Source organism: Ambystoma mexicanum, chromosome 10, assembly GCF_040938575.1.
Source record: "Ambystoma mexicanum isolate Mex_15411 chromosome 10, UKY_AmexF1_1, whole genome shotgun sequence".
NCBI lineage: Eukaryota > Metazoa > Chordata > Amphibia > Caudata > Ambystomatidae > Ambystoma > Ambystoma mexicanum.
This window is the reverse complement of record NC_090932.1, coordinates 471,236,409-471,258,372: the sequence shown is the minus strand read 5'-3', so window position 1 is coordinate 471,258,372 and position 21,964 is coordinate 471,236,409. Positions and strand designations below refer to the sequence as shown.

The 21,964-nt window shown below is 48.1% G+C and overlaps 1 protein-coding gene across 3 annotated transcripts in view; it reads left to right on the top strand.

Moving 5' to 3' along the window:
- DZIP1L (DAZ interacting zinc finger protein 1 like) overlaps positions 1-21,964 on the top strand; it is a 366,901-nt gene that overhangs the window by 156,211 nt on the left and 188,726 nt on the right. For all 3 annotated transcript variants that reach the window (XM_069618039.1, XM_069618038.1, XM_069618037.1), the window contains exons 9-11: positions 972-1,002; positions 1,989-2,081; positions 10,616-10,749. In XM_069618039.1, coding sequence (XP_069474140.1) covers positions 972-1,002; positions 1,989-2,081; positions 10,616-10,749 — 258 coding nt within the window. The remainder of the gene's footprint in view (positions 1-971; positions 1,003-1,988; positions 2,082-10,615; positions 10,750-21,964) is intronic.

The following is a 21,964-nucleotide window of genomic DNA, read 5'->3' as shown; positions in this document are numbered from 1 at the left end:
TAATTGCATGATTTCCACCACAAAAAATCACCCATAAACCCCACAAAAGCCTGAAAGAGATGTAAAAGTAAGACATGTGCATGTTTTGCAAACATGGGGGAGCCCTTCTACTGAGAACAGACATGGTGTACATAACATAACCGGTTCTGTGGGATGCTTCCCACTCAGGATGGTCTACAACCACAAGTTAAATCGATCTACCTTTCATAGAGGAGAAATATATAGTTGCATACCAGTCTGGTCCCACACAGGGGTTTCCTTAATGCTAAACACTGCAAAAACGTAGTTTCAAGTATTATTTGCAACTGAAAAACATTAGTAATTTTATCCTTCCAGAAATACCTTAATTTATTCCAAAATGTCACATAGTTTTGGATTAAATATGGTGGTGCTGTTATTTAGCATGAAGTACGCATCAGGTCTGAATCTGTGTTCGATCGCACCTTTTTATTGAAACACTATCCTAATTTGCACGCTATTGATGCCTTTTTATGCCAGCATTCCTTTAAATCAACCACAAACACCTTTGTAATCCTAGCATTATTACTGTGATTTGCTAATCATTATGTTGGCATGATCAACAATAAATATAGGTAAAACCTAGAAACTTAATTCACAGTGACCTATTATGTTCAGGAAGTTAAACATCACAACAATTATTTTGACCCTATACTGATAGAGGTCACAATGGACAGATGAACATCAGTGGAGACTCTTTCCCTCCAAACCACTTGAGGCGACTACGGTGGCTCTATGGGAAAATGGCGTTACTGCAGAGTGAGCCACGTCCACCTTTAACAAGAGATACATTACCTGCTTTAAGACTGATGAGTCAATTGACATTCCATTGATGGCAAACTGGGTGTTTTCCTGAACACTAAAGTATTGCTGGTCTGAAAGATGAGAAATAAATATTATGTAATACAGTGTAAAATATGTCACCTGTTCTTTCCTTTCGTAACCCTCTGCAGATAAAAGAATTGAGAGCCAAGAGAGTGGAAGGTAAGGAAAGTGTTGTTAAAGCCATTCTTATTGCAAATTACTTGTAGTCTTGCACTTTCTTTTTACTCTACTGGAAGTCCATATAAGACATCATTGAAAACGGTAAAGTAGCACCTAATTATTAGTTGGGATTGACTGGGATATATATGGCATGGACATAGGAAGACCTGAATGGGCTAAATAACATATATTTACCCTACAGATTATTTTCTACCTATATTTACCACCTGCAGTACTTTCTTTGCATCCAAAATAAGTATTCCTTGCGATCCCAACTCATAATTAGGCCGTATTTTAAGAACCGGGTCTATTTAATATACCACATGCATATTCTATTATCACTTTACTCTTGGTGGTCCTGCTTTTGTTCTAATGAAAGGATTTTAAAAACATTTTGCATGGGAGAAGAAAGTGGGACTTTTGTTCGAACTGAGGGCAAGTTACAGAGTACCTAGTACATAGTAAGGAGGAAGCTAAACTTAGTGAGATGAAGCTTAAAGATTGCCGTAATGAGGAAGAGATGGATGAATATGAAGGAGGGTTGTACCGAAGACAAAGACATACATAATGTCGTAATAAGAATGATATGAAACAGTGACTTTAAAAGAAAAAAGCATATAGGGGAAAAACAGAAATATGTAATGGAGAAATAATGTATCATATCCCAGACTGTGTCTAAAGGCTCTAATTAAAATAAAGTGTTAGAGAGTCCTTGATTTAGGGTTTTTGATGAGAAAAACATCCATGGAAGGGAGGACCATGGTTCAAGAAAATGGAGGAGGAGACACATGGTGAAAGAATAATGATACAAAAATGTTTTATTGGAATAGAGGTGGCTAGTGATCCAAGACGTTTTCATTTTCAGATTCCACTGGCCATGTTTTCGAATGGACAGACCATCCTCATTCTTTTACTAGCTTTGTAACTGCAGTAGGAAATGGTAGTGCAGACAAAGAAAATAATACTTAATCTCCTCACTTATACAGATAACCGCAGTCCACAACCAGTGAAGGAGAAACCGAAGCCAAAGGAGAAGGCGAATCGGAAAGAAGAGGATGAGGAGGACTCCACAGAAGGCGGTAGGTCATTGACAAAAGAGAGTGTATATCAATGGGAGGAATGATGGACACATTACAAGTAGTATGCCTATTGCTCTTACCTGTAATGATGCTTAATCGTTCAAGGTGATTGAAGCTGAAATCAAAAGAATGCCCATGAAAAAGTCAGCACATTCATAGACTCTTTATGGTGTGTCGACTAAGGGAAGTCTAGACAATTCAATGGGGTACAGTAGGAGTGGGAATGCTTTTAAGTATGTGCTAGGCAGAGTTTATATGCAGTAACCTTTGGGACCACTACACACAACTAAGACTACAGGTGTAAGCAAACCAACCTTTGGTATAAGTCTGTACTACACAGTTTTTGGTAGAGGAGCTGAGCAGCCATGCTCAGCTTAAGAGGGGAATGTGAGCAGTAATGATGTTACACAGAGGTCTACAATCACAGGATTTCACAGGTGTTCAAAGAAACTCTTACACTCATGCAGGGGCGTTGCTAGGGGGGGGGCTAAGGGGGCTCTAGCCCCTGATCTTTTGGTTGTAGCCCCTGATAGAATCTCAGGAGCTACAGCCAAAAGACTAGCTAGCCCCCAGTCCCAACAGTTCCAACATCAGCTTAGCCCCGGGTCTTTTCCAGACCTAGCAACTCCCCTGCTCAAGGTTTCTTGGTTTAACACTTATTAATTTATTCAACAGTCAGTTATAAAACATCCACTAAAAGGAGGCAGTTAAATATCACACACAAATATACTTCAGTACTATACTTTTTAGGTTTCTGAGGCATTCAAACTACTTTAAAGGAGGAGCAAAAGGGCATTCAGAATACTTTGAAGGAGGAGCAAAAAGGAATAGGTTCCAAAAATAAAAGGATTACAATTTCTTAAACAGTGCAGATACTTTGAGTTCACCAGAAGAGTCAATTCAATTCAATAGGCTAAGCCAAAGTCAATGGGCTGTCATGACTATGGGGCAAAGACTCAGGCCTTCATCATCCCCAGGGGCCACTTGGACCCAGTCCTGGTGCCTTTGGTGCCATGTTCATAGAAATGTGTGCTTGGAACACTCTGTGCCTAAAGCATGTGCATCTGGGCCGGGAGTGGCAGTAGAACAGCATTGGGAGGCACGTGCTGGAATCCTTGGGCGAGGCAAGGCATAGCCACAAGGCGTGGCTAAAGGCAGGGGCCAGAGCCCTCCTATATAAGGCCAGCCCAACCACTTGCCTTCGCTTCGCGTTACTCTGCTTTGCAGCGTGACGCTTACCGCCGTATCTCATCTTGATTCCGCTACTCCAGCTCTGAAGACCATCTTACATACCTGACTCTAGCCGCTCCATCGCTGAAGGCGCACCTACCAGACTCCAGCCACTTCATTGCTGGAGGTGCGCTTACCTGACTCCAGCCGCTCCATCGCTGAAGGCGTACCTATCTGACTCCAGCCACTCCGCCACTGAAGGTGCGCTTACCAGACTCCAGCCGCTCCATCGCTGAGGCGCGCACGAACTCTGGGCTGCATTTTACCTGAGTCTTGACTTCCATCATAACAGCCAGTTTACCTGTTGACCTTGAGAGTCCATCATCCTCAGGGGAATCCCAGGATTCGCTCCACGCTTCCGATCATCATCTTCACACCTATAGGGAAGGACACAGACATTGCAAGACATCATTATTGCTTACCACCAAGTAAAGACTCATCGCTAAAGACATTATTGAAAAACCAAACACTTACCCTTCAAGTGGATTGGTCACAGCCGGTCTGGATCGCCACTTCGCGGGCCAGTGAAGCAACTAGGCCCATTCTATGCGCCCCTGCTGAAGGAAGCAGGACGGAGAGCTCAGCATTACAAATAACAGGTGAGCTTGCATGAGAATGCTCTTGCGCACACTGTTCTGGCATGAAAGGGGCGAGGGAATTCGTAACACCTCCGCGCCATCCTCATTTCCTCTCCTCTCAGGGACAATACCAACATCCAGAACAACATTCTCCGCGGCAGCTGGGGAAGACAGCCAACACTGGGGAGCCAAGTCGAGGGAGGGCTCCAACCGCGCCCCAACGCCCCCGCAGAGACCAGGTGAGTGTAACATGGACTTAACTCTTGGACAGGGTAAAACGGTTCTGGTAAGTAAAGAGTAAAGTCTCCGTAGAAGTTCTCAGAAGTAGTTTGTAAAAAGAAGAATTATATGTTGGGTCACAAGCTGATTAGGCCTGGGAGTTGCAAACCTTTCAAGCACTTTCACCGCGAGAGGTAAGTACTCTCAGTTTCGTTTCACAGTACCTTACAAATGAAGAAAAAGATGCAGCTGAAGACTTCTGTCCTTGCAGTTCCTGCAGATCTCGCTGTTCCTGAGCCTCGGTTGTGGGGACAAGAGGGAGGACATTGGGGGACTCCTGCAATGCACTGGGACTGGTCGAAAAGCTGGCACTTGGCAAATCTTCAATTCCGGTAGCTGTAGTAAAGCACACAAACTGGTGTCCCTTTCCCTGGTTATTCGGTTTCCTACAGCACTCTGAGGAAAATACAACCAGCTCCGAGAATGGTATCCAGGTGGCTTAGTGTTGAGTTGATTGGTCCCACCAACTCAAAGGGTGAAGTACTCCCTGTATGGCTTCTCTGTCGAGATGAACTTAGCGATTCGGACCTGCAGCAGGGCTTCACCAGGCAAACCAACGGTCCAGGAGTTGCAGCAGCCGTCCTCTTCAAGCTCGTCTTCGGTTCTTTCATTCCAGTGGTCGACGCTGCCTTCCAAGCCAAGAGACTTGCGTTTTATTCAGTTCTCTCCCATTCATTCCAGCCTAGCTGTCACTCACCCAGCAGGGTGGCTGTCCTTGCCGGACAGTCAGCCAGCCAATCATACCAGAGTGCATTTGGGTCTCCTAGGAGACTAAGCACAGGGAGTTTTGGGCACCTCCCTCACTTCCTGCCCACCCCAGACACTCGGCCGCCAGAGGCAGTCTTCAGTCCTGAAGCCCGCCAAAGGCGAATGAACAAAGGAACCAAACCTTGTTTGGCAAGCAGAGCAAAACTCTAGAAGGACCTTTCCACAAAGAAATGTCGAAAAAAGGAGACTGGGACCTGTTTAAACAAAGGGGGCTCAGACACCATCTTGAAAAACATGGCTCTCGCGATTTAACGGTACCGGTGTTCGCGGTCGGAAAAAATCATGTTAGTTTGTTGTAAAACCACAGCCACTAGCCATTTCTAGAGGAAAGGGTAGCATTTGACTTCTATATGAGTATCTAGACACAGGGGATACTAGGTAGCCCCTGCAGCACCCTATTGTAAGATAGGGTGTGCTGGGTCTAGGAATTTAAAGAGATTAGTAAAGTCAATTTCACTTTGCTTACACTGGGAAACAGTAGTTTATCCCAGAGAAGGTATTTAAACCTTGGGAAAGCTTGAAAAGGTTTCCCTGTGCCACTGTACTGAGGGTGCTGTGCGACACAAATGAAAAGATGATGTCTATGGAGTTGGTTAGAATCCATAACCAAAGAAAACACAAGAGTAAAAAACACCTCAAAATACATGAAAGAGTGGGAAAAAAGGCTCACACTCTTTCCAGGTAAAAAAATCAAGTCCTCAAAATCCAGCAAAGTTTCTGGGGGTCTCTAAGGTGAAGGGAATTAGCACATTTTTGAGAATTCTCCCTGACACCACCATGAGTTCCTTACAATCGAGAGACACAAACTCAATTTTAGCAGGCCATGGCGTTTACCACATGACAAAGGTGCAGAGCTATGGGGCTTCCTACCAGATCCACTTAAGCTAGGGCTGCAAGGCTCACTCTGCCTTTACTTTTTCCACCCTACCTGCTTTTTTCCAGTCTTGCTGAAACCAATTTTAATCAATTTGCAATTTATGGTGCGAGTGCTCAAAACAGCCCGTTTTGAATCCTAATTTCATTTTGGTGCTTTCACAATCCTTAGCTGTGTCGCCCTGACAATTACAGCCCTTAATCAATGTTCTTGTGAGAGGCACAGTGCTTTTGTGGCTCTTAAACGGGTCTGAGCTCTGTTTTCTTCATTCTTCAAAGATGGCTGCTCCATACATCCCAACCCTCCCGATTTAGGCGGGAGACTCCCGATTTTCTAGTGAAAAATACTGCTATTTTTCACATTCTCCTGCCTAAATTAATTATTTCCCTATGCATTTCTATGGCGAAATTGTTGGCTCCCGATTTCGCTGTTGAAATCTCCCTCTCAGCAGCTTCGGAATGTTGGCATGTATGCTGCTCCCTCATTTCCATCTCCTGGCTCTTCCTTGTGCCTGCAGTATGGCCCACTGTGATTGGGCAGTGACTTCCATTCCACCCTATCGGGGTCACCGGGAGGTGGGACCCAGCACCAGCAACTAGGGCCCACATTGAAGACCTCTATGTGCTCCCTGTTCGCTTCCAGATCGCTACTTAGGGTCTCGGTTCCTCAGCCCAGCGCCTGACCTTCCATGATGCTGCTTGAACACTCTTCTAGGAAATTCTGGACTACCATGTCATTCACATCTTCTTAAATGTAGGTTAGTTCCCTCCTTCTGGACTTACTCCTTCCTTCTTTTTTGACCTTCACTATCCTTCTCTGCTTGTTTATCCCATGTTTTCATTCTCAATGGCATTGTAATTTTACACCCTTTGCAAGCTTCTACACCCAAATCGTAAACTCCAAATCTTGCTGTGTTTTGCATCTTGGTTGAGATTCTAATCTTGCTGTGATTTGCTAACCTGCTCTGCACCTCGCCTATATTGTTTCTTCTCTGTAACCTGCTGGCACAGTGACCACACCATTCTCTCTGTTCCACTCTTACCTGATTCTCCCCTCTTTTTCTCGCTACCACCCCGTGGTGCTTTCTGTTTCTCCTATCTTCTCCTATCTTCTCCAACTGCGTCTCCATTGATTATCCTTCCCTTCTCACCAAGTCTGGTAGGAAGAAGTTCAAAAAAGATATCTTTGCCTCCAACCCTGGTCTCCCTATCACTGAGACCCATTCCAGCGCTTCCTTGGCTACCTTGCCCTCTCTCCACTCCTCTTCTGCCCCTCTCAGGCTCCTTCTTCACCTCCACAGGGCATACATCTGATTTGTACCCCTCCCTGGAAGGCCTTTAAGGTTGGCAACCTTCTTCATCTTGCCATTCTTAACTCTTGCTCTGCTGTCAAACACTCCTCTGACATCTGCCACCTCCTGGAAGAACTTGACCTCGATGTCCTCCGTTTTACCGAGACATGGATCACGGCCAGCTCTGTCCTGAGCTTTGACACTCTCCTCCCTGATGGCTTCAAGATCCTCTTGTCATGACCCTTGCCCCTGGCCCTCACTGGCAAGTCAGCCTTCCAGTTAGGGCCAGGTCAAAGGCCTTAAAACCTCATCCAAGATTCTCTTGGAGTCAGTCCTGGCACCTTTGGCGCCAGGCTCATAACCATCATGAAGACCAACATTAGAATGGGACTGTTAACTTGGGACTATTTAACTTTGGGGAGGTTCAGTCAACATAGAGGCACACACACAGCTCAGGTACAAGGAACCTATTTAAAACCTAAGGAATTCAGTTACAAGGAGACTATTTAAACCACACCCAAACAGAACATGCTTTGCGTTATTCTGCTGTGGGCAGCGTAACGCTCACCGTGTCCAGTTCTTTGATGCCAGTTTACCTGAAACCAAGGACCTGCAGAGAGAGAAAGAACACTACGAAACTTACCTGAAACAGTATCCTGTCTTCAATCCATCGCCGACTTCAGTTCCACTCACCTGAAGGTACGAAATCCATCATCCGGCACCGCATGCATCCTGGAATACCATAACCTGGAAAGAGGAGAAAGACAGCATTAGTAAGCGTTTACTCACGTTTCCTTCCGAATGAAGAAAGCCACACAATTCTTACCTGGGTAGTCATCTCCTGGTCAGTATCATTGCTGGAACATTACGGCGCTCAGCGAGGAACATCGCAAGCTGCAAGGAGAGAAAAGACACAGGTTAGCAATATAAAAGGCGAAACAGTGCTGCGCATCGCCCATTACTCACCGGACATCATCGCACACACCGCGCTTTCGCCTACCGGCCCATGCTCATCTTCAAACTGCATTACAACTCCAAAATACCTTTCCATACCTAAAAGGAAAGAAGCAAGACATTATTATTCAAACTAAGAGGAACATAAGAACTGCATATAAAGACTGTAAAGCAGCAAACCTACGGAGTCGCAGCAGGCCTGGATTCCCACAGGGAGGGCTTGCACCAGTGAAGTAACTTGGTTGCTGCTTGTCCCCCACATCTACGCGTCCCTGCCACGAGGAGCAGGATGGAGAATCCACCTACTACAATATTAAGGTGAGGAGAGGGCTCATGGGGGAGGAAGGAGTTGAGGCCAAGGGAGGTGGGAAAACATAAAGACAATCTGGTATTGAATCCAGCTCTGCTATATTGCAGACCCATCTTTAACCAGAGGCCTTACCAAGGGACTGGGAGAGGGTTCGAGAGTGCAAGCCATCCAACCAGGGCTGGGTGGCGTCCCCAGGAATACCAGGTGAGCGTAACTCCTCTCTGCGCCCAGATCCACCCGGTCCGTAAGGGGTGTAGCCCTGATGTTTCCTGAGTGGATTCCTGCCTCTATCATTCCCACACAGATATACTCCCCTTTTGAATGTCTTGTCTGCTGGCTTTCTCTCTCTCTCCCAGCCACTCTTACTGTTGCTACTATCTACCAGACTCCTGGTCAGATCACTTTATTTCTGAGTGGGCTGACCTCTCCTCCACCCTCCTGGCCTCAACCACTCAACTCCTCCTTCTTGGTGACCTCAATATCCATCTAGACTCTCCTAGTTAATGCTCTGTACTCTTCCATGACCTCTTTCATTCCCTCTCCCTTTCCATCCTCCCCCTGGCTCAACTCACTTTGCAGGGCACACACTTGATGTCTTGATCTCCTCTGACCTCACCCTCTCCATCCCTCAGACCACTCCTCTCTCCTGGAGCGATCATTCCCTCCTCTTCTCTCATCTCTGCCTCTTTTCCCCCCAGTTCAAGCCTACACCAACACTGCCACCTATCTTCTCAGACATCCGTCCCATGAAGTGTGTGTCAGTTGAGGCTTTCGCCGCCACCTTTTCTACCCCCTCCACCTCTGGCTGACTCACATCATGACACAGCCCTGTCTATGCTCTACTCTTCTATTTACAATACTTTTGATGCTCTTGCCCCTGTCATGAGGATCCATGTGAAGCCCAAAGCCAAATGAAATTCTTGGTATGACTCTGACCTAGCTACACTTAAACGTAGGTTTAGGGTGGCTTAGAGGAAATGGAGGGCTTCTTGTTCATCCTCTGACAAACTGGCCTGTCCGGAGGAGCGTAGGAGACACATAAAATCTGGGGGGGACAGGGGACATCTTGGGGACTCTGCTTTATTTATTTATTTATTTATTTATTTATTTATTGTGTTTTAGTCAAAGGACTCGACTTTTCACAAGATTAGAATTAAAATAGCAGTACGTATTAAATTACAAATATCACTCTATAAAACAAGAGAAAAGAAGACAAGAAAACAGAAGAAAATTAAAGGATGTAGCAGCAAAGAACATGTCTTTGTATGTTGCATTTCTGGATTTGTCATCTGACTATGAGCTCACGGTAAGAGAGAGGAAATAACAATTACTTCCAGTGGGCCAGAGCTAGGACGCCAGCTCGTTAAGAGGCAGATCACCTGCAAGCGGACTCCTGCCAAATAAAGAAGTTGAAGCCTTTTCTACCAACTGCAAGTTGCTACTTTTTTGTGTGGGGGCAAGGAGACATGTGTGTCTCTTGGAATGGAAAGAGGGGGGTTTCAAAGAAAGAGGAAATCTTGTTTGTACCTCGGAATAAGCCCTGTTTTGGGAGTAGAGGGACCAAGTGTGTGATGTTGCTGCTTTGACTGTCCTCCGGGGGGGTGGGTACAGCAAACAAGGTGGATGAGTGATCGCAAGCCCACCCCCTTATAAGCACTCTCCAGGTCCGTGGCCAGATGTGTCGGACCCAGGGGATGCTTAGTAAGTGGGGTGTATGTGGGCCCAGGGTGGTGAACCATTGAACTGTGTCCTTGTGCAGAGGAAGCCAGAGTGTGCTGTCTTGTCCCATGCTGAAAGCTTGAGGAAGGGAGGCCAACTGCTCAACTGTCCCGACATATGTTTCTTGAACACTTTTCCTTTTTTGCATACACTACTGTCCCACACCATGTAGTATTTAGAAGTAAGGATTGGCAATAGGTTTATTAGCATTGTCCCATTTATCTTGACAGACTTGACTCGGACTGAGTTATTATTATTTGATGGTTGTAGCTTATTCCCATCCTAAGATTTAGGTTTAGATAGGCATTTAAGCAACCCTTTAAAATTCAATAAATACCCTTGAACTGTGCCTCTTTTGTGTAGGTCTTCATTGATGATACCAAGCCTTTCCTTACACTGGGAAGATGGCAACATTCTCTTTCTTCGGTTTTCAAAATGGATTTATGTTTGCTTGTCTTTTGTTGCCTATATTTTATAGTTATGCAAACGTTTTTAAACACCTTTATTATTATTTGGTTTGCTTCTAAACAGAGATACATGACCCGTTGGAAAGAAAACAGAAGCATCTGGAGGTCTTCCCAAAGGACCCTAACTTTCTCAAGCACTTCAGACTGGTTCTAGAAGACCAGCTCCTGGAGAAGATGGAAAAGATGGGAGTGAAGAAGGTAAGTTGTAGGCTTCAGAGTCTCAAATTGGGTATTCCCTGGATCATCATGTATCTTCCCTGGAAATAGGATTTAATTGGCTTCCTATGTTCCTGATGTCATGTTTTTCATAATGTACTTTATTTATTTTCTCAATTGGGCACTGTGAATGGTGGCAGTTTTGTCTTTTTTCTTTGGGTAGTCCAGCATGGCTGTACCCCTGGGAAACACCTACAGGTCAACCTTTCTAAAATCCAGCAGTGCAATGACAGAGCGAGAGGAAGTGATAATCAGTGAGAGAGAGTGCGAGAGCAAGCCATGCATAGAGAAACTGAGAAAAAATGACTGTCCAACCCAACTGACTGACTGTGTGCCAGAGCTACTGTTAGGCAAGATTGTATGCAGTACCCTTTGGGTGCACTACAACAACTCTGACCTCCTGGCAATAGGGACCCAACCTTTGGTATAAGTCTGTAATACACAGGTTGGTAGCGTGTTGAGCAGCCAGGCTTATCTCAAGAGGGGTCAAGGTGAGCTGTATGGGAGTTACACAGAGATTCACTGTGACAAGTATTCAAATAAAGTCTTGCACAAAAGGTTTCTTGATTAAACAATTATAAATTTATTTAACAGTCAGTTTGAATAAGCCTTCTTCAGAAGGGGCAATATAATAGTAACACACAAATACACTCCAAAATACACACTCTTAATATTTCTAAATCAGTAAGTAACCTTTTGGGATGGCACACAGACACTTCCTACACCCTTAGGTGACTTTAGTAACGGGGACACTGTGGACATTAATATACCACTGTTTGCATTTAGAACCAGACTTAATAGTATGTCAAAGAAAAAGGTTATTGAACAAAACAAGAGATCATCCAAATATTCTGAAGCAGGTAAGTACTTTTGAAACCCCCCAATGCGATGTTAGTTAACCCCTTCCTGGAATGAAGACCAAACACAATGTCAGAGGGAAAAAGAGTAATTCAGGGAGCCAAGCTAGGCCAAAGTCAATTGGGCAAGCATCTAGGTGAGCTGAAGCACATCTTGCAGGTAGGTAGAAGTCTTTGTAGAAAAGAAGAAATCAAAGCATGGCCACAAGCTGAGTAGGCTTGTGAGGTAAAGAAGCTGATAGCAACCACACCATGTCTCAACTGAGAACAAGTGGGTTTACCCAGCAAGAGGAAAGTTATCTTAGACTTTACAGTACCTTTAGTTAGAAGAAAAGGGCTTGGCTGGCTTCTGTTCCTGTGCAGCTCTGCAGGTCCTGTGTTCCTGTTCCTCAGTCGTGGGGACAAGAGGGAGAACGTCTGGAGGACTCCTGCACTGCAACGGGTTGGTCGGCGACAGAAAGGATCAACTTCTATTCAGTGGCACTTTGCAGTTTCAGTTCCTTGCATCTTATCAAATAGCACTACTGTGGACTCTTGGCTGTCGAGATGGGCTTTCCTTGCATCTGGGGTTCAGCACTCTGTTGAGGTGGCTCAGGCTTGGTCAGTTCTGCTTCCTGGGAGTCCGTAGGATCTTCCTGGAGCTCTTGGCCAACTTAAAAGCAACGCACACAATCTGGTTTTCCTCTCCCTGGCTCTACGGTTTCCAGCAGCAACGGCAGTGGAAATTCAACCAGCTCTGAGAGGATGTCCAGGTGGCTTACTTTGGAGTTGATTGGTCCCACCAACTCAAGGGGAGCAGTCGTCCTTGCAGGGCTTCTCTAGTCAAGATGAATTTGGAGCTTCAGCACAACGGTCCAGGAGTGGCAGCAGGCGTCTCATTCAAGTTCTTCTTCGGATTCCTTCATCCAGTGGTTGACTCTGTCTTCCAAGCCAAAAATCCTTGCTTTTAATGCAGGTTTCTCCCATTCATTCCAGCCTAGCTGTCCGTCACCCAGCAGGGTGACTGTCCTTGCCGGACAGCCAGCTGGCCAATCACCTAGGAGTGCATTCCTGTCTCCTAGGAGACTAAGCACAGGGAGTTTCAGGCACCTCCCTTGCTTCCTGCCCCCTCCAAACACCCTGGAGCCGGAGGCGGGTTTCACCCGTGAATCCCGCCAAAGGCAAAATGACAAATGGGACCAAACCTGGTTTGGTGTGCAGAGTAAATCTCAAGAAGAACCTTTCCACAAAGAAATGGCGAAAAAAGAAGACCAGGGCCATTTTGACAAAAATGGCACCCTTGGGTGCTTTACTGCAGCTGCGAACACAGCCCGCGGTAAAAGCACACCACAGTAGTTAGAAGTAAACCACTGCCACCAGCCATTCATCGAGGAAAGGGTAACATAAAATTGTTACATGAGAAGCTAGGCAAAGGGGATACTAAGTAACACCTCCAGCACTCTATTGTAAGATAGTGTGTGCTGGGTGTAGAAAGTTAAGTGTAAGTAAAGTAAATTTCACTTCACTGCTCTTGGAAACAGTAGTTTATCCAAGAGAAGGTATTTAAACCTTGGGGAAATCTGAAAGACTTCCCTGTGCCACTGCACTGAAGGTGCCGTGCGACACAATGTAAAAGATGATGCCTGTGGAGTATGTCAGACTCCACAACCAAAAGAAACACAGTGTTCAAATCACATTAAAATACATGAGTGGGAAAAAAGGGTCTCGCTCTCTCCAGGTTAAAAATTCAAGTCCTCAAAATCTAGCAAAGTTGCTGTGTGTCTCTATGATAGAGACTTATTAGCACATTTCTGAGAATTCCCCTAACAGCTACAGCCAAATATCATCATATATGGCCACATCTCATCATCCTGGGATATCCAGAGTCTGGGTGAAGCAGGATCATTTCTGTCCAATGTGACAGGAATATTTAGAAACCCGAGTGACTCTCCATCCTAAAAGTTTTGCTTTGAAGTACACACAAAAGCAGAATTTGGTGACAATCATTGAATTGGCGATTGCGGCATTAAAGTGCTTTGCCCTGTGCCAACGGTTTTGGGGAGGGGGCAAACATGGGGGCTGTATTATTGAGCACCACCTGCTCAATAATTCAGGGCCCGGGGGAGGCGTGGGCCACATCCTCTGGTCTACCCAAATTGCACATGTTTGTTTGCACTGTCATGCCAGAAATGCAGCTTATTTATATAGTTCATTTATAAAGGACACTCTGTGAAACAAGTCAAAAGTGGAGTATAGTCAACATGGCCCATTTATGATGGTTAAGGTCGATGGGAGAATTTTAGAATGAAGCGGTGGGAATACGAGCGCAGTCACTCATCCTTCTGAACAGAGATTCTCTAAGCCACAAACTCCTGTTGGTAGCTGTTTAGCCTAACACTGAACACCTTGTTTGTGAGGGTAGACTCTTGGTCCAAGCAACCACTAGATTCTCCTTCCAAGTAAACACAGCTCTGAATATCCGATAGCAGACTACCGGGAAGAAGCCTCAGAGAAAGGGGCAGAGTCATAAATTTATGTCTTTATTTGAGGTAATATACTCACAGCCAGTAATGACTTTGTATATACAAAACATTAAGACATTAAAACATTAAAAGCATTAAGAAACATACAGCATGTACATTGAAGTAATAACATGTATAAAACTGCTGTGTGATCTCCTCCAATAGTTGTACCCAACACAATTATAAAGCTCCTTTGGATAAATCTGCTAAAATGTCCATACATACAGAATAATATTTAATCATGCGGGGAATGCTAGAGCGCCCGGTCAAGATGGCCTTAGGCCCTTGAGCTCCAGTGCTACCCTAAACCCATCCGGTCTAAATCCTGCTTCATATAAACTGCTGGGACCCCTATTTGGTTTGTATATTTATGAACCACCCTAGCAGATACGTTTACAAACTTTGGAACCCAGGGGTGCTCTGTTTGTCAAGATATCGGTGCTTATGGTAATCTGAGCACAGAGACATGGTAGGCTGAGGTGAAGCGCCAACGTGACTGCAGAGGAGAAAGCGGAAGCTGGCCGGGTGTCGACTGGGCCGAGGATTGGATGTGCAGTGAGCCTTGGACCTATACGCAATGGAATGTACAGCTGTGACCCAGTGCAGAACCGGTCAACGCAGAGCTGCTGATCGGTGCTGGCTATGTGCATGATCGCCCGCTAAGAAGGGAGAGCCGGGAAGGGAAGGCCGCCCAGGAGAAGGAAAAAAGGCATCCGGACACTGCCCACTCCACTGCACTGGGAGCCGGGAGGTGGGTGCAATGCCCCGGTACTCCTGACCCGCTTCAGGAGAGTAGCGAGCCGAGAGGAGTGAGTCCTCTCCTGCGGTGATGTCCCGCAGCTGCTGTGCAACACTGCGTATGTGAGCTCTGACATTGTTAGTTGTTCTCAGGCGTCCCAGAGGTAGACAGAGAGGTGCCCCTGGACAGGAGAGGGTGGGGCACAGTATGGCGGCCCAAGCGGGGGACATATAATCAGTGTGCTAACAGCATTCTAGATTTTGCACGCTGGAACCACTGCTGAGGGAGTGCTCCCGAGGGAATCGTAGTCGCTGAGAAGTGGAGGAGCAAATGTCTGGTGGGGTACTGCTGGCCTGCCTGGAGGAAGTGGGACAGGCAACTTGATAAGCGGTCCTTGGGAAGATGGAGGCACCGTGAGGACTCAGAAGTGTGTGCACTGGTTGGCACCTGCACACTGAGTTGCATGGTGAGACTCTAGGGGTAGACACATTCCTGGGCTCTGTAAACTTGTGCTTGCTGTGAGGAGGAACGCGGCAGCCCAGGACCTGTTATTATATTAGAGTAGGGTATAAACGCTGGGAGGGAGTCGCGCACCACACGGCTCGTAGGAAGGCCTTCGGAAGTGACCCAGCGGGGAGTCTTGGTCCCACACCGCCCAGAAACAAGAAATAGCAGAATGTCTGAATTGCAAAAATCTGGAAAGCAACAGTCAAAACTTCACTTTGAAGCCTCAAACCTAGCCAAAACATAAACAATAGGGGAGCGCCCCATGGAGGAGATCTCACAAGCCTTGATGCTGGATACAGGTGGGGTGTTGGGTGACATTAAAAAGATGCTTGGGGAGCCGCCAGGGGGCGCTGAGATGTGTTGACGGTCTCGGCTGATCTCCTCCCATGAGTGCAGATTTGACGATTTGGGCCCTCCTAGCCCTTCGGGAGTCGAGGTTGGACCCCCCCATGGTGTGCTGGAGCTGGTGTGCACCGGCGGAGCGTGCCTTCGGTGTTTGTAGGTTCCTGTAAGCCGGAGTGATTTTCCCAGGGCCGGCAGAGCCGTCCACAGGCCTCCGGGCTGGGGAGGCCCCAACTCCTCCCATGTCCCCGAAAGGAGCATGAGCACACACAAGGAGCAAGGTGGTTCTTCTGTTTATTATAACAATGGCAGGGATGGGTCTCGGAGCGTACGCGTCCGATCAGACTCTCACTCTTAGTGGGGCTCGCAGGCCCTTTTTACAGCAGTATGACGCGTTATCCGTATCAGCTGGGAAAGTTAGCAAAAAACCTATCGCCACTCTGGATTGGTTCCCCGAGTGGTAGGGTTAGTATAGGTAGCATATGGAGAAGGATGTTGGTGGATAAGGATGGGTCAGGTGGTACACTTGGGTTGTCCCTAATAGTTGTTACTTTAGAATCGTTGGCTAACACTAATGCCGTCCGTGATGAGTCCCCTGTGTTCTGATTGGTTCTCCCACGAGCCCCCAAACGTGGGACCATCGTCATTCCCAGCTCGTGGTGTACCTGTCATTAGCAACAATGTGCAACTATGTGTTTGTGCAGGCAACGGACAGGTCTGCTCATAGGCTTGTGAGCGGGACGTTCCCATTGCTGTAGGTGTCCATCTTGCCACTTCGTTGTTGCAACCTGTGTCCCAGATGTGGGACCCAGGCGGCTTCCTGCCCCGTGAGCCTGGCACCTTGTCAGTTCGGCTTGGTCACGTGTAGAGAGACCGTAGCTGGAGCAGAATTATGAGCATTATATTTGTATTTCGCTTCTGTGGGATTGGCATTTTACAGGTATAATCTTGGCGCTGGGCTCGCGGCATGCCAGTTGCAACATCGTGGCCTTGGCTGTGAGCTCTTGCTGGGGGCTCGTTCTGCATGGTCAGCACTTGTACTCTTGTTCTGAGAGGATTTTCATGGTGAGGCTCTTGCCTGGGTGACTCTTGCTTGCGGCCTACCCGGGCCTAGTACATGGGTGGCGGTACACAATCCATGGTATGGGGGGTCTCGGGTTGACAGGGCGTCACAAACAGTATTAGATATACATGATGGTGTCGTCATATGGGTGGGTGGCGGGAAAAGCATCAGCAAGCATATACACAAGCTCTTCAGGCGTCTTGCGTTTCTGTGGTATTGTGAAAGGGGCCTATGTGAAAAATAACAACGATGCATGTCAGTGGGTGTGTCACTCACCTACGTCATAGCACTGTGTATGTTCTTCATGTAGGTTGGTGTGTGAGTAACCAGTGTGCATGGTGGCACGTGTGTTCTTGGCAGTTGGCTATGTCGTTATGGCATCTCTAATGATGTGGATATTTGTGGCTGTTGTTCTTAGTCGAGCTCATCGATGTCGCAGGTGTTGGCTTGAGCCGGGCGGGCTGGTGCGGGGCGTGCTGGTGGGCATACTCCTCTTATGTGTACGTTTCTGAGCCGGGGTATTTTGTCATCTGGTAAATAGACAAACCCGTCCCGTGGGGGGTGTTTGGGTCGTGATCCTCTTGGCCATGGTCTGGATGAGATTGGGGGGAGGGTGTTGTCCCATTCTCTGACTTCAGGAGTACGGCCGTCATTCAGCAGTAGAGGGCAAGTCTGCCCGGCTGCAAGAACCGCACAAACGTCGGCTGCCTGTCGGAGGGGGAGGGGCGGGAGCTTGTGCCACGGGCCCTTCCCCAGCACGAAGAGCTTTGGCAGGACGGCCGTGGTCCCTGTGAGGGCTTGGAGTGAGACACCTGGAGCAGCCCCGCCGGGCTGGCGGCCCTATTTGCTGGAGTGTGGGTTTCGGGTCCCGCTGTGTGCCTGCGCGGGACCCGCCAGTCAACCCCAGAGAGCTGACCCGCCAAGCACGGCAAATCAGGTATGTGCAGCCCGCAGCGGCGGTGCCCTCCTGATCCCGAGAGGTCAGTTAACTCCTTCCATATTGGATCTTGGCAGGGCCATGGCGGCCGTAGAGACTTCATCACAGGCCTGCAGCCCGTCTGTGTATACTGTACCGAGCAGTCCTTCATAGAACATTGCCAGAAGGTCGGACTTTTTGTTGGAATAGTAGCGGGCTAGAGCTGGGTCTAGCGTCCTCCACAACTCGGGGTATTGTTTGAAAACTGTTTTTTTTTCTTCTGGCAGCCCCACTGTGTGCACTCGCAATTGGACCATAGAGGAACTCCTTGGGGGCCACTGCTTGCCCTGCTATCGGCCTGCATCCACAAGTTGACCCCAGGCACCTAGGTGGTATTGTCGGGAACTCCTGTCTGTCAGCGGTGGGGCTCCAGGGGCCGGGTGGCTGAGCTAGCTCCTTTTCACCGCGCACAAGGCGTCCCGGGGAAGGCCAGTGACTGTGTGAGAACCGAACTGGAGTGGGCTGGGCCTGTTGGTTGGTCGTCCCGGGCCCTGGCAGAGCGTGGGTCTCTGTTTAGGCCCCCTGGAGTGCTACATGGCTACACGTGGGACTCTTGTTTGGGCCTTTACTGTCAGTTTTCGAGGAATGAGCTTGCAGACGTGTCCTGCTTGATACTGACTCAGAGTGCAAAGAGCTGGGCAGCGATCAGATTGCTTTGAGGTCTTGGTCTTTTGTGAAGGGGTGCAGCAGTGTTTCTGGTGGCGTCTTGGTAGGGATCTCTTGGTGCCTGCCTCTGGAGCTTCTAAGGTGATCCGTACCTCTCCGGTTCTTTGATGGACTGGCTACAGACTCTGCAGAAGTATCGGCGTGCCCCTGAACAGGCGCCAGAGGGGGCCAGTATGCAGTCAGCAGGTCTATCGGAGACAGCGGAGGCTCAGTCCATGAGCCAAAGCATGGCTGCCCTGTTGGAGGAGATCCGTGGTTTCACGGCAGATATTGGGAGTTGGCTGGACTCCCTTGATAAAAAGGTGGATGCTGTCGAGGACCGGGTCCAAGCCCTGGAGGCCAAACAGACAGCAGATCTTTTCGAAACGCAGTTTGACATGTGCCTGGCGGAGTTGGAGAGGCGAGAGGAGAAGGTCGCTCTTAAGCTTGATGACCTTGAAAATAGGGACCGGCGCTCCAACCTCAGGTTCTGGGTATCCCGGATCGGGAGGGGAAGACCCAGACGGACATTGCAATAAAAGTCAAGTCAATCATAAGCAAGCTCTTTGATGCAGAGAATACCAGTGAACCCACAATTGACAGAGCCCACAGAGCGGGAGGTCGTGCGGGAGGGCCGAGATCCGTTCTGGTCAAATTTCATTACTACGTAGCGAAATCAAAGATTCTGCAGCTGGCGCGTAGAAAGGGCCCTATTGATTGGGATGGTGCTAAAATAACGATCTACCAGGACCTTTCGGCGCTCACCCTTGCATGCCGGAGATTGTGTGGCCGTCTGACGAAGTGGTTGCAGACGAAGGGAGTGCGATATAGGTGGGGGCACCCGTTCTCACTTACGTTCGAGGTGGATCGCTATAAATACTCCCTAACTACGGAGTCTGAGATTCAGAAAGTGACTAGTGAACTGCTGGGGGCCATGTCCTCAGGTCCCGATGTGGAAGTCGGGAAGGAGGGGAGTCATAAGGAACCCTCGCTCGGACGCTACAGGTTGGCGCCACGTCCGGGGGCACAGGAAGTACAGAAAGGTGGCGCCGCCTTCCCCGGAGCAATCAGCGATGCGGCCTTGATGTGGAGGGTCCTGTTACAGATCTGTGCTTGAGTGCTTAGGGACCATATGGTTGGCTGTCTGGCCGTGCTTAAGGATGTTGTGATTTCCCTTAGTTTGGTCTACAGGGCTTTTTTGCTTTGTTGGTGAGGGGGGGTTCAGGAGTTTGAAGTGCTTGGTTGTGGTTACATAGTAGGGGGGGCCCAGAATTTCATGTTTTTTTCAATGTAATTCGGCCAGGTGGAGGCGATCCTTGGTGGCCTGGTGGTGCGGCAACTGGATGTCGTGACCGTTACAGGCGCTAAGGGGTAGGTTCGGGGTGGGGGGGCGGATGGGGTTTGTTTTGGTTGGGAAGGGTAAGGTGGGTGGATGGTTGAAGTGGGTATTCTTTTTGGAGGTTGGGGGTGGGTTGTTTTTTGCACACGAGACTACCTGGATTTAGGGGTTACACAAGTCCTTACTTGGGCTGCACATGTGCACTGAGGTCAGGGAGCTGGGCACTCACAACAGTCTCCCTCGTGTAGGCAGAAGAACTCTTTGGCTTTTCTTATGGGTGATTCTCTACAGCTGGTGTCGGTGGGGTCCTTAAATGTGCGGGGTCTGAACTCTCCGACTAAGAGATCTTTGGTGTTGAGGGAATTATTTAGACTGAAACTTCATTTTCTCTTCCTGCAGGAATCCCATTGGATCAAGGGGTGGGAGCCAGCATTCAGATTTAGGGCTGTCCAGCAGGTGTTTCAGGCCTCTTATGTGGTGAAAAAGCGTGGGGTTGCCCTTTTGATTTCCCCGAATGCTCACTTCTCCCCCAAAGCTCACAGAGCTGACCCGGAAGGGCGTTACATCATGGTCAAGGGAGAGGTGAAAGGCCGACTTTTTACTCTTGTAGGTGTGTATGCCCCGGATGAAGGGCAAGATGTTTTTTGGGAAGGGATGAGGGAGAAAGACAGAGGATTTGCTGAAGGTGCGAAAATAGTTGGGGGGGACTTTAACATGTTTCTGTGTCCGGAACAACGACAGGATATCCCCTAAACCTTGCCCCGATCTAAGATCCCAAATGAAGATCACAGACTCATTCAATCGGATTAATGGCGAGCAGGGCATGATGAATGCGCACCCGGTTGGGCGCAACCGCAAATCCCTCTTTACGTATTACTCCAAGGTGCATCAAGCCTTCTCTAGGATTGATTATCTTCTGGTAGATTCTGCGATCGGGGACTGCGTCTCTGATTGTGGGGTTGAGACTGTCCCATGGTCCGATCACGATCTAGTCTGAGTTAATTTGGGAATCCCTTCCTCTGCCCCGAGTAAGTCGAGGTGGATATGTAATGACTCCTTGCTAATGGATAAGGAGTTGAGGCAGTCCCTACTAGCTTCTATTGAGGAATTCTTCCGCCTTAACAACACGGAGGAGGTGGAGACTAGAGGTGTCTGTGATGCATTTAAGGCCACGATTAGAGGCACTCTGATGGACATGGGAGCTAGGAGAAAGAGGGTGAGGGAGGAGTTCAAGTTGAGGGAGCAAATTAACGCCATCCAACCGGGGGGTAAGTTAAAAACGCAGATGGCTCCAGGTCAGCGTGAGGCGCTTCAGAGCCTGAGGTTGAAACTATCCACCCTCCTTGTAGGTCAGACGGAGAGAAAGCTTGCATTCTTAAAAGAGCGATACATGGAGAAAGGGGAAAAGGCAGACAAGATTCTGGCCTGGAGGCTGTGGGAGCTTTATAACAGCAGAAGGGTTAATTGGGTCTCCGGTCGGGCGGGGGAGAAAATTCAGCAGGATAGCCAAATAGCAGAGCAGTTTAGGCAGTATTATGAGAGTCTCTATGCTTCAGAATATTGTGGGGATGGTACGGAAGTGGACCGGTTCCTGGACTCTCTTCCAATCCCTTGCCTCGCTCGAGAGAACTCAGAATCTTTAGAGCACCCTATCTCGTCTCAGGAAGTAATTGATGCTATTGCATCCTTGAAGAGTGGTACTGCGCCAGGAGACAACATTTTTTCTGTCCGATTTTTTTTTTTTAAGACCTTCCGATCCACGTTAGCCCCCTTCCTATCTAAGGTGTATAACGCGGCCCTAGACTCTGGCTCCCTCCCCGATACCTTGATGTCTGCTCTTATAGTGGTGCTCCCGAAGGAGGGGAAGGATCCCTTGCTTTGTCAGTTTTACAGGCCCATTTTTCTTCTTAATTTTGACGTTAAAATATTGGTTAAAATGCTGGTGAATAGACTGTCCAAACTCCTCCCCTCTCTAATCCATGGTGACCAAGTAGGCTTCATCCCCACGCGCCAAGGCGCTGATAACATAAGGAAAACCCTGGGCCTTATGTATGAGGTGTCCAAGCGGGATTCGGAGGCTTACCTCCTTTCGTTGGACTCTGAAAAGGCCTCGACCTTGTCGAATGGCCTTACATGGGGAAGGTGCTTCGTAAGATGGTCCTGGGTGACAAATTCCGTGGGTGGGTCGCAGCCTTGTACAATGGCCCCTCAGCACGGGTATTGGTGAA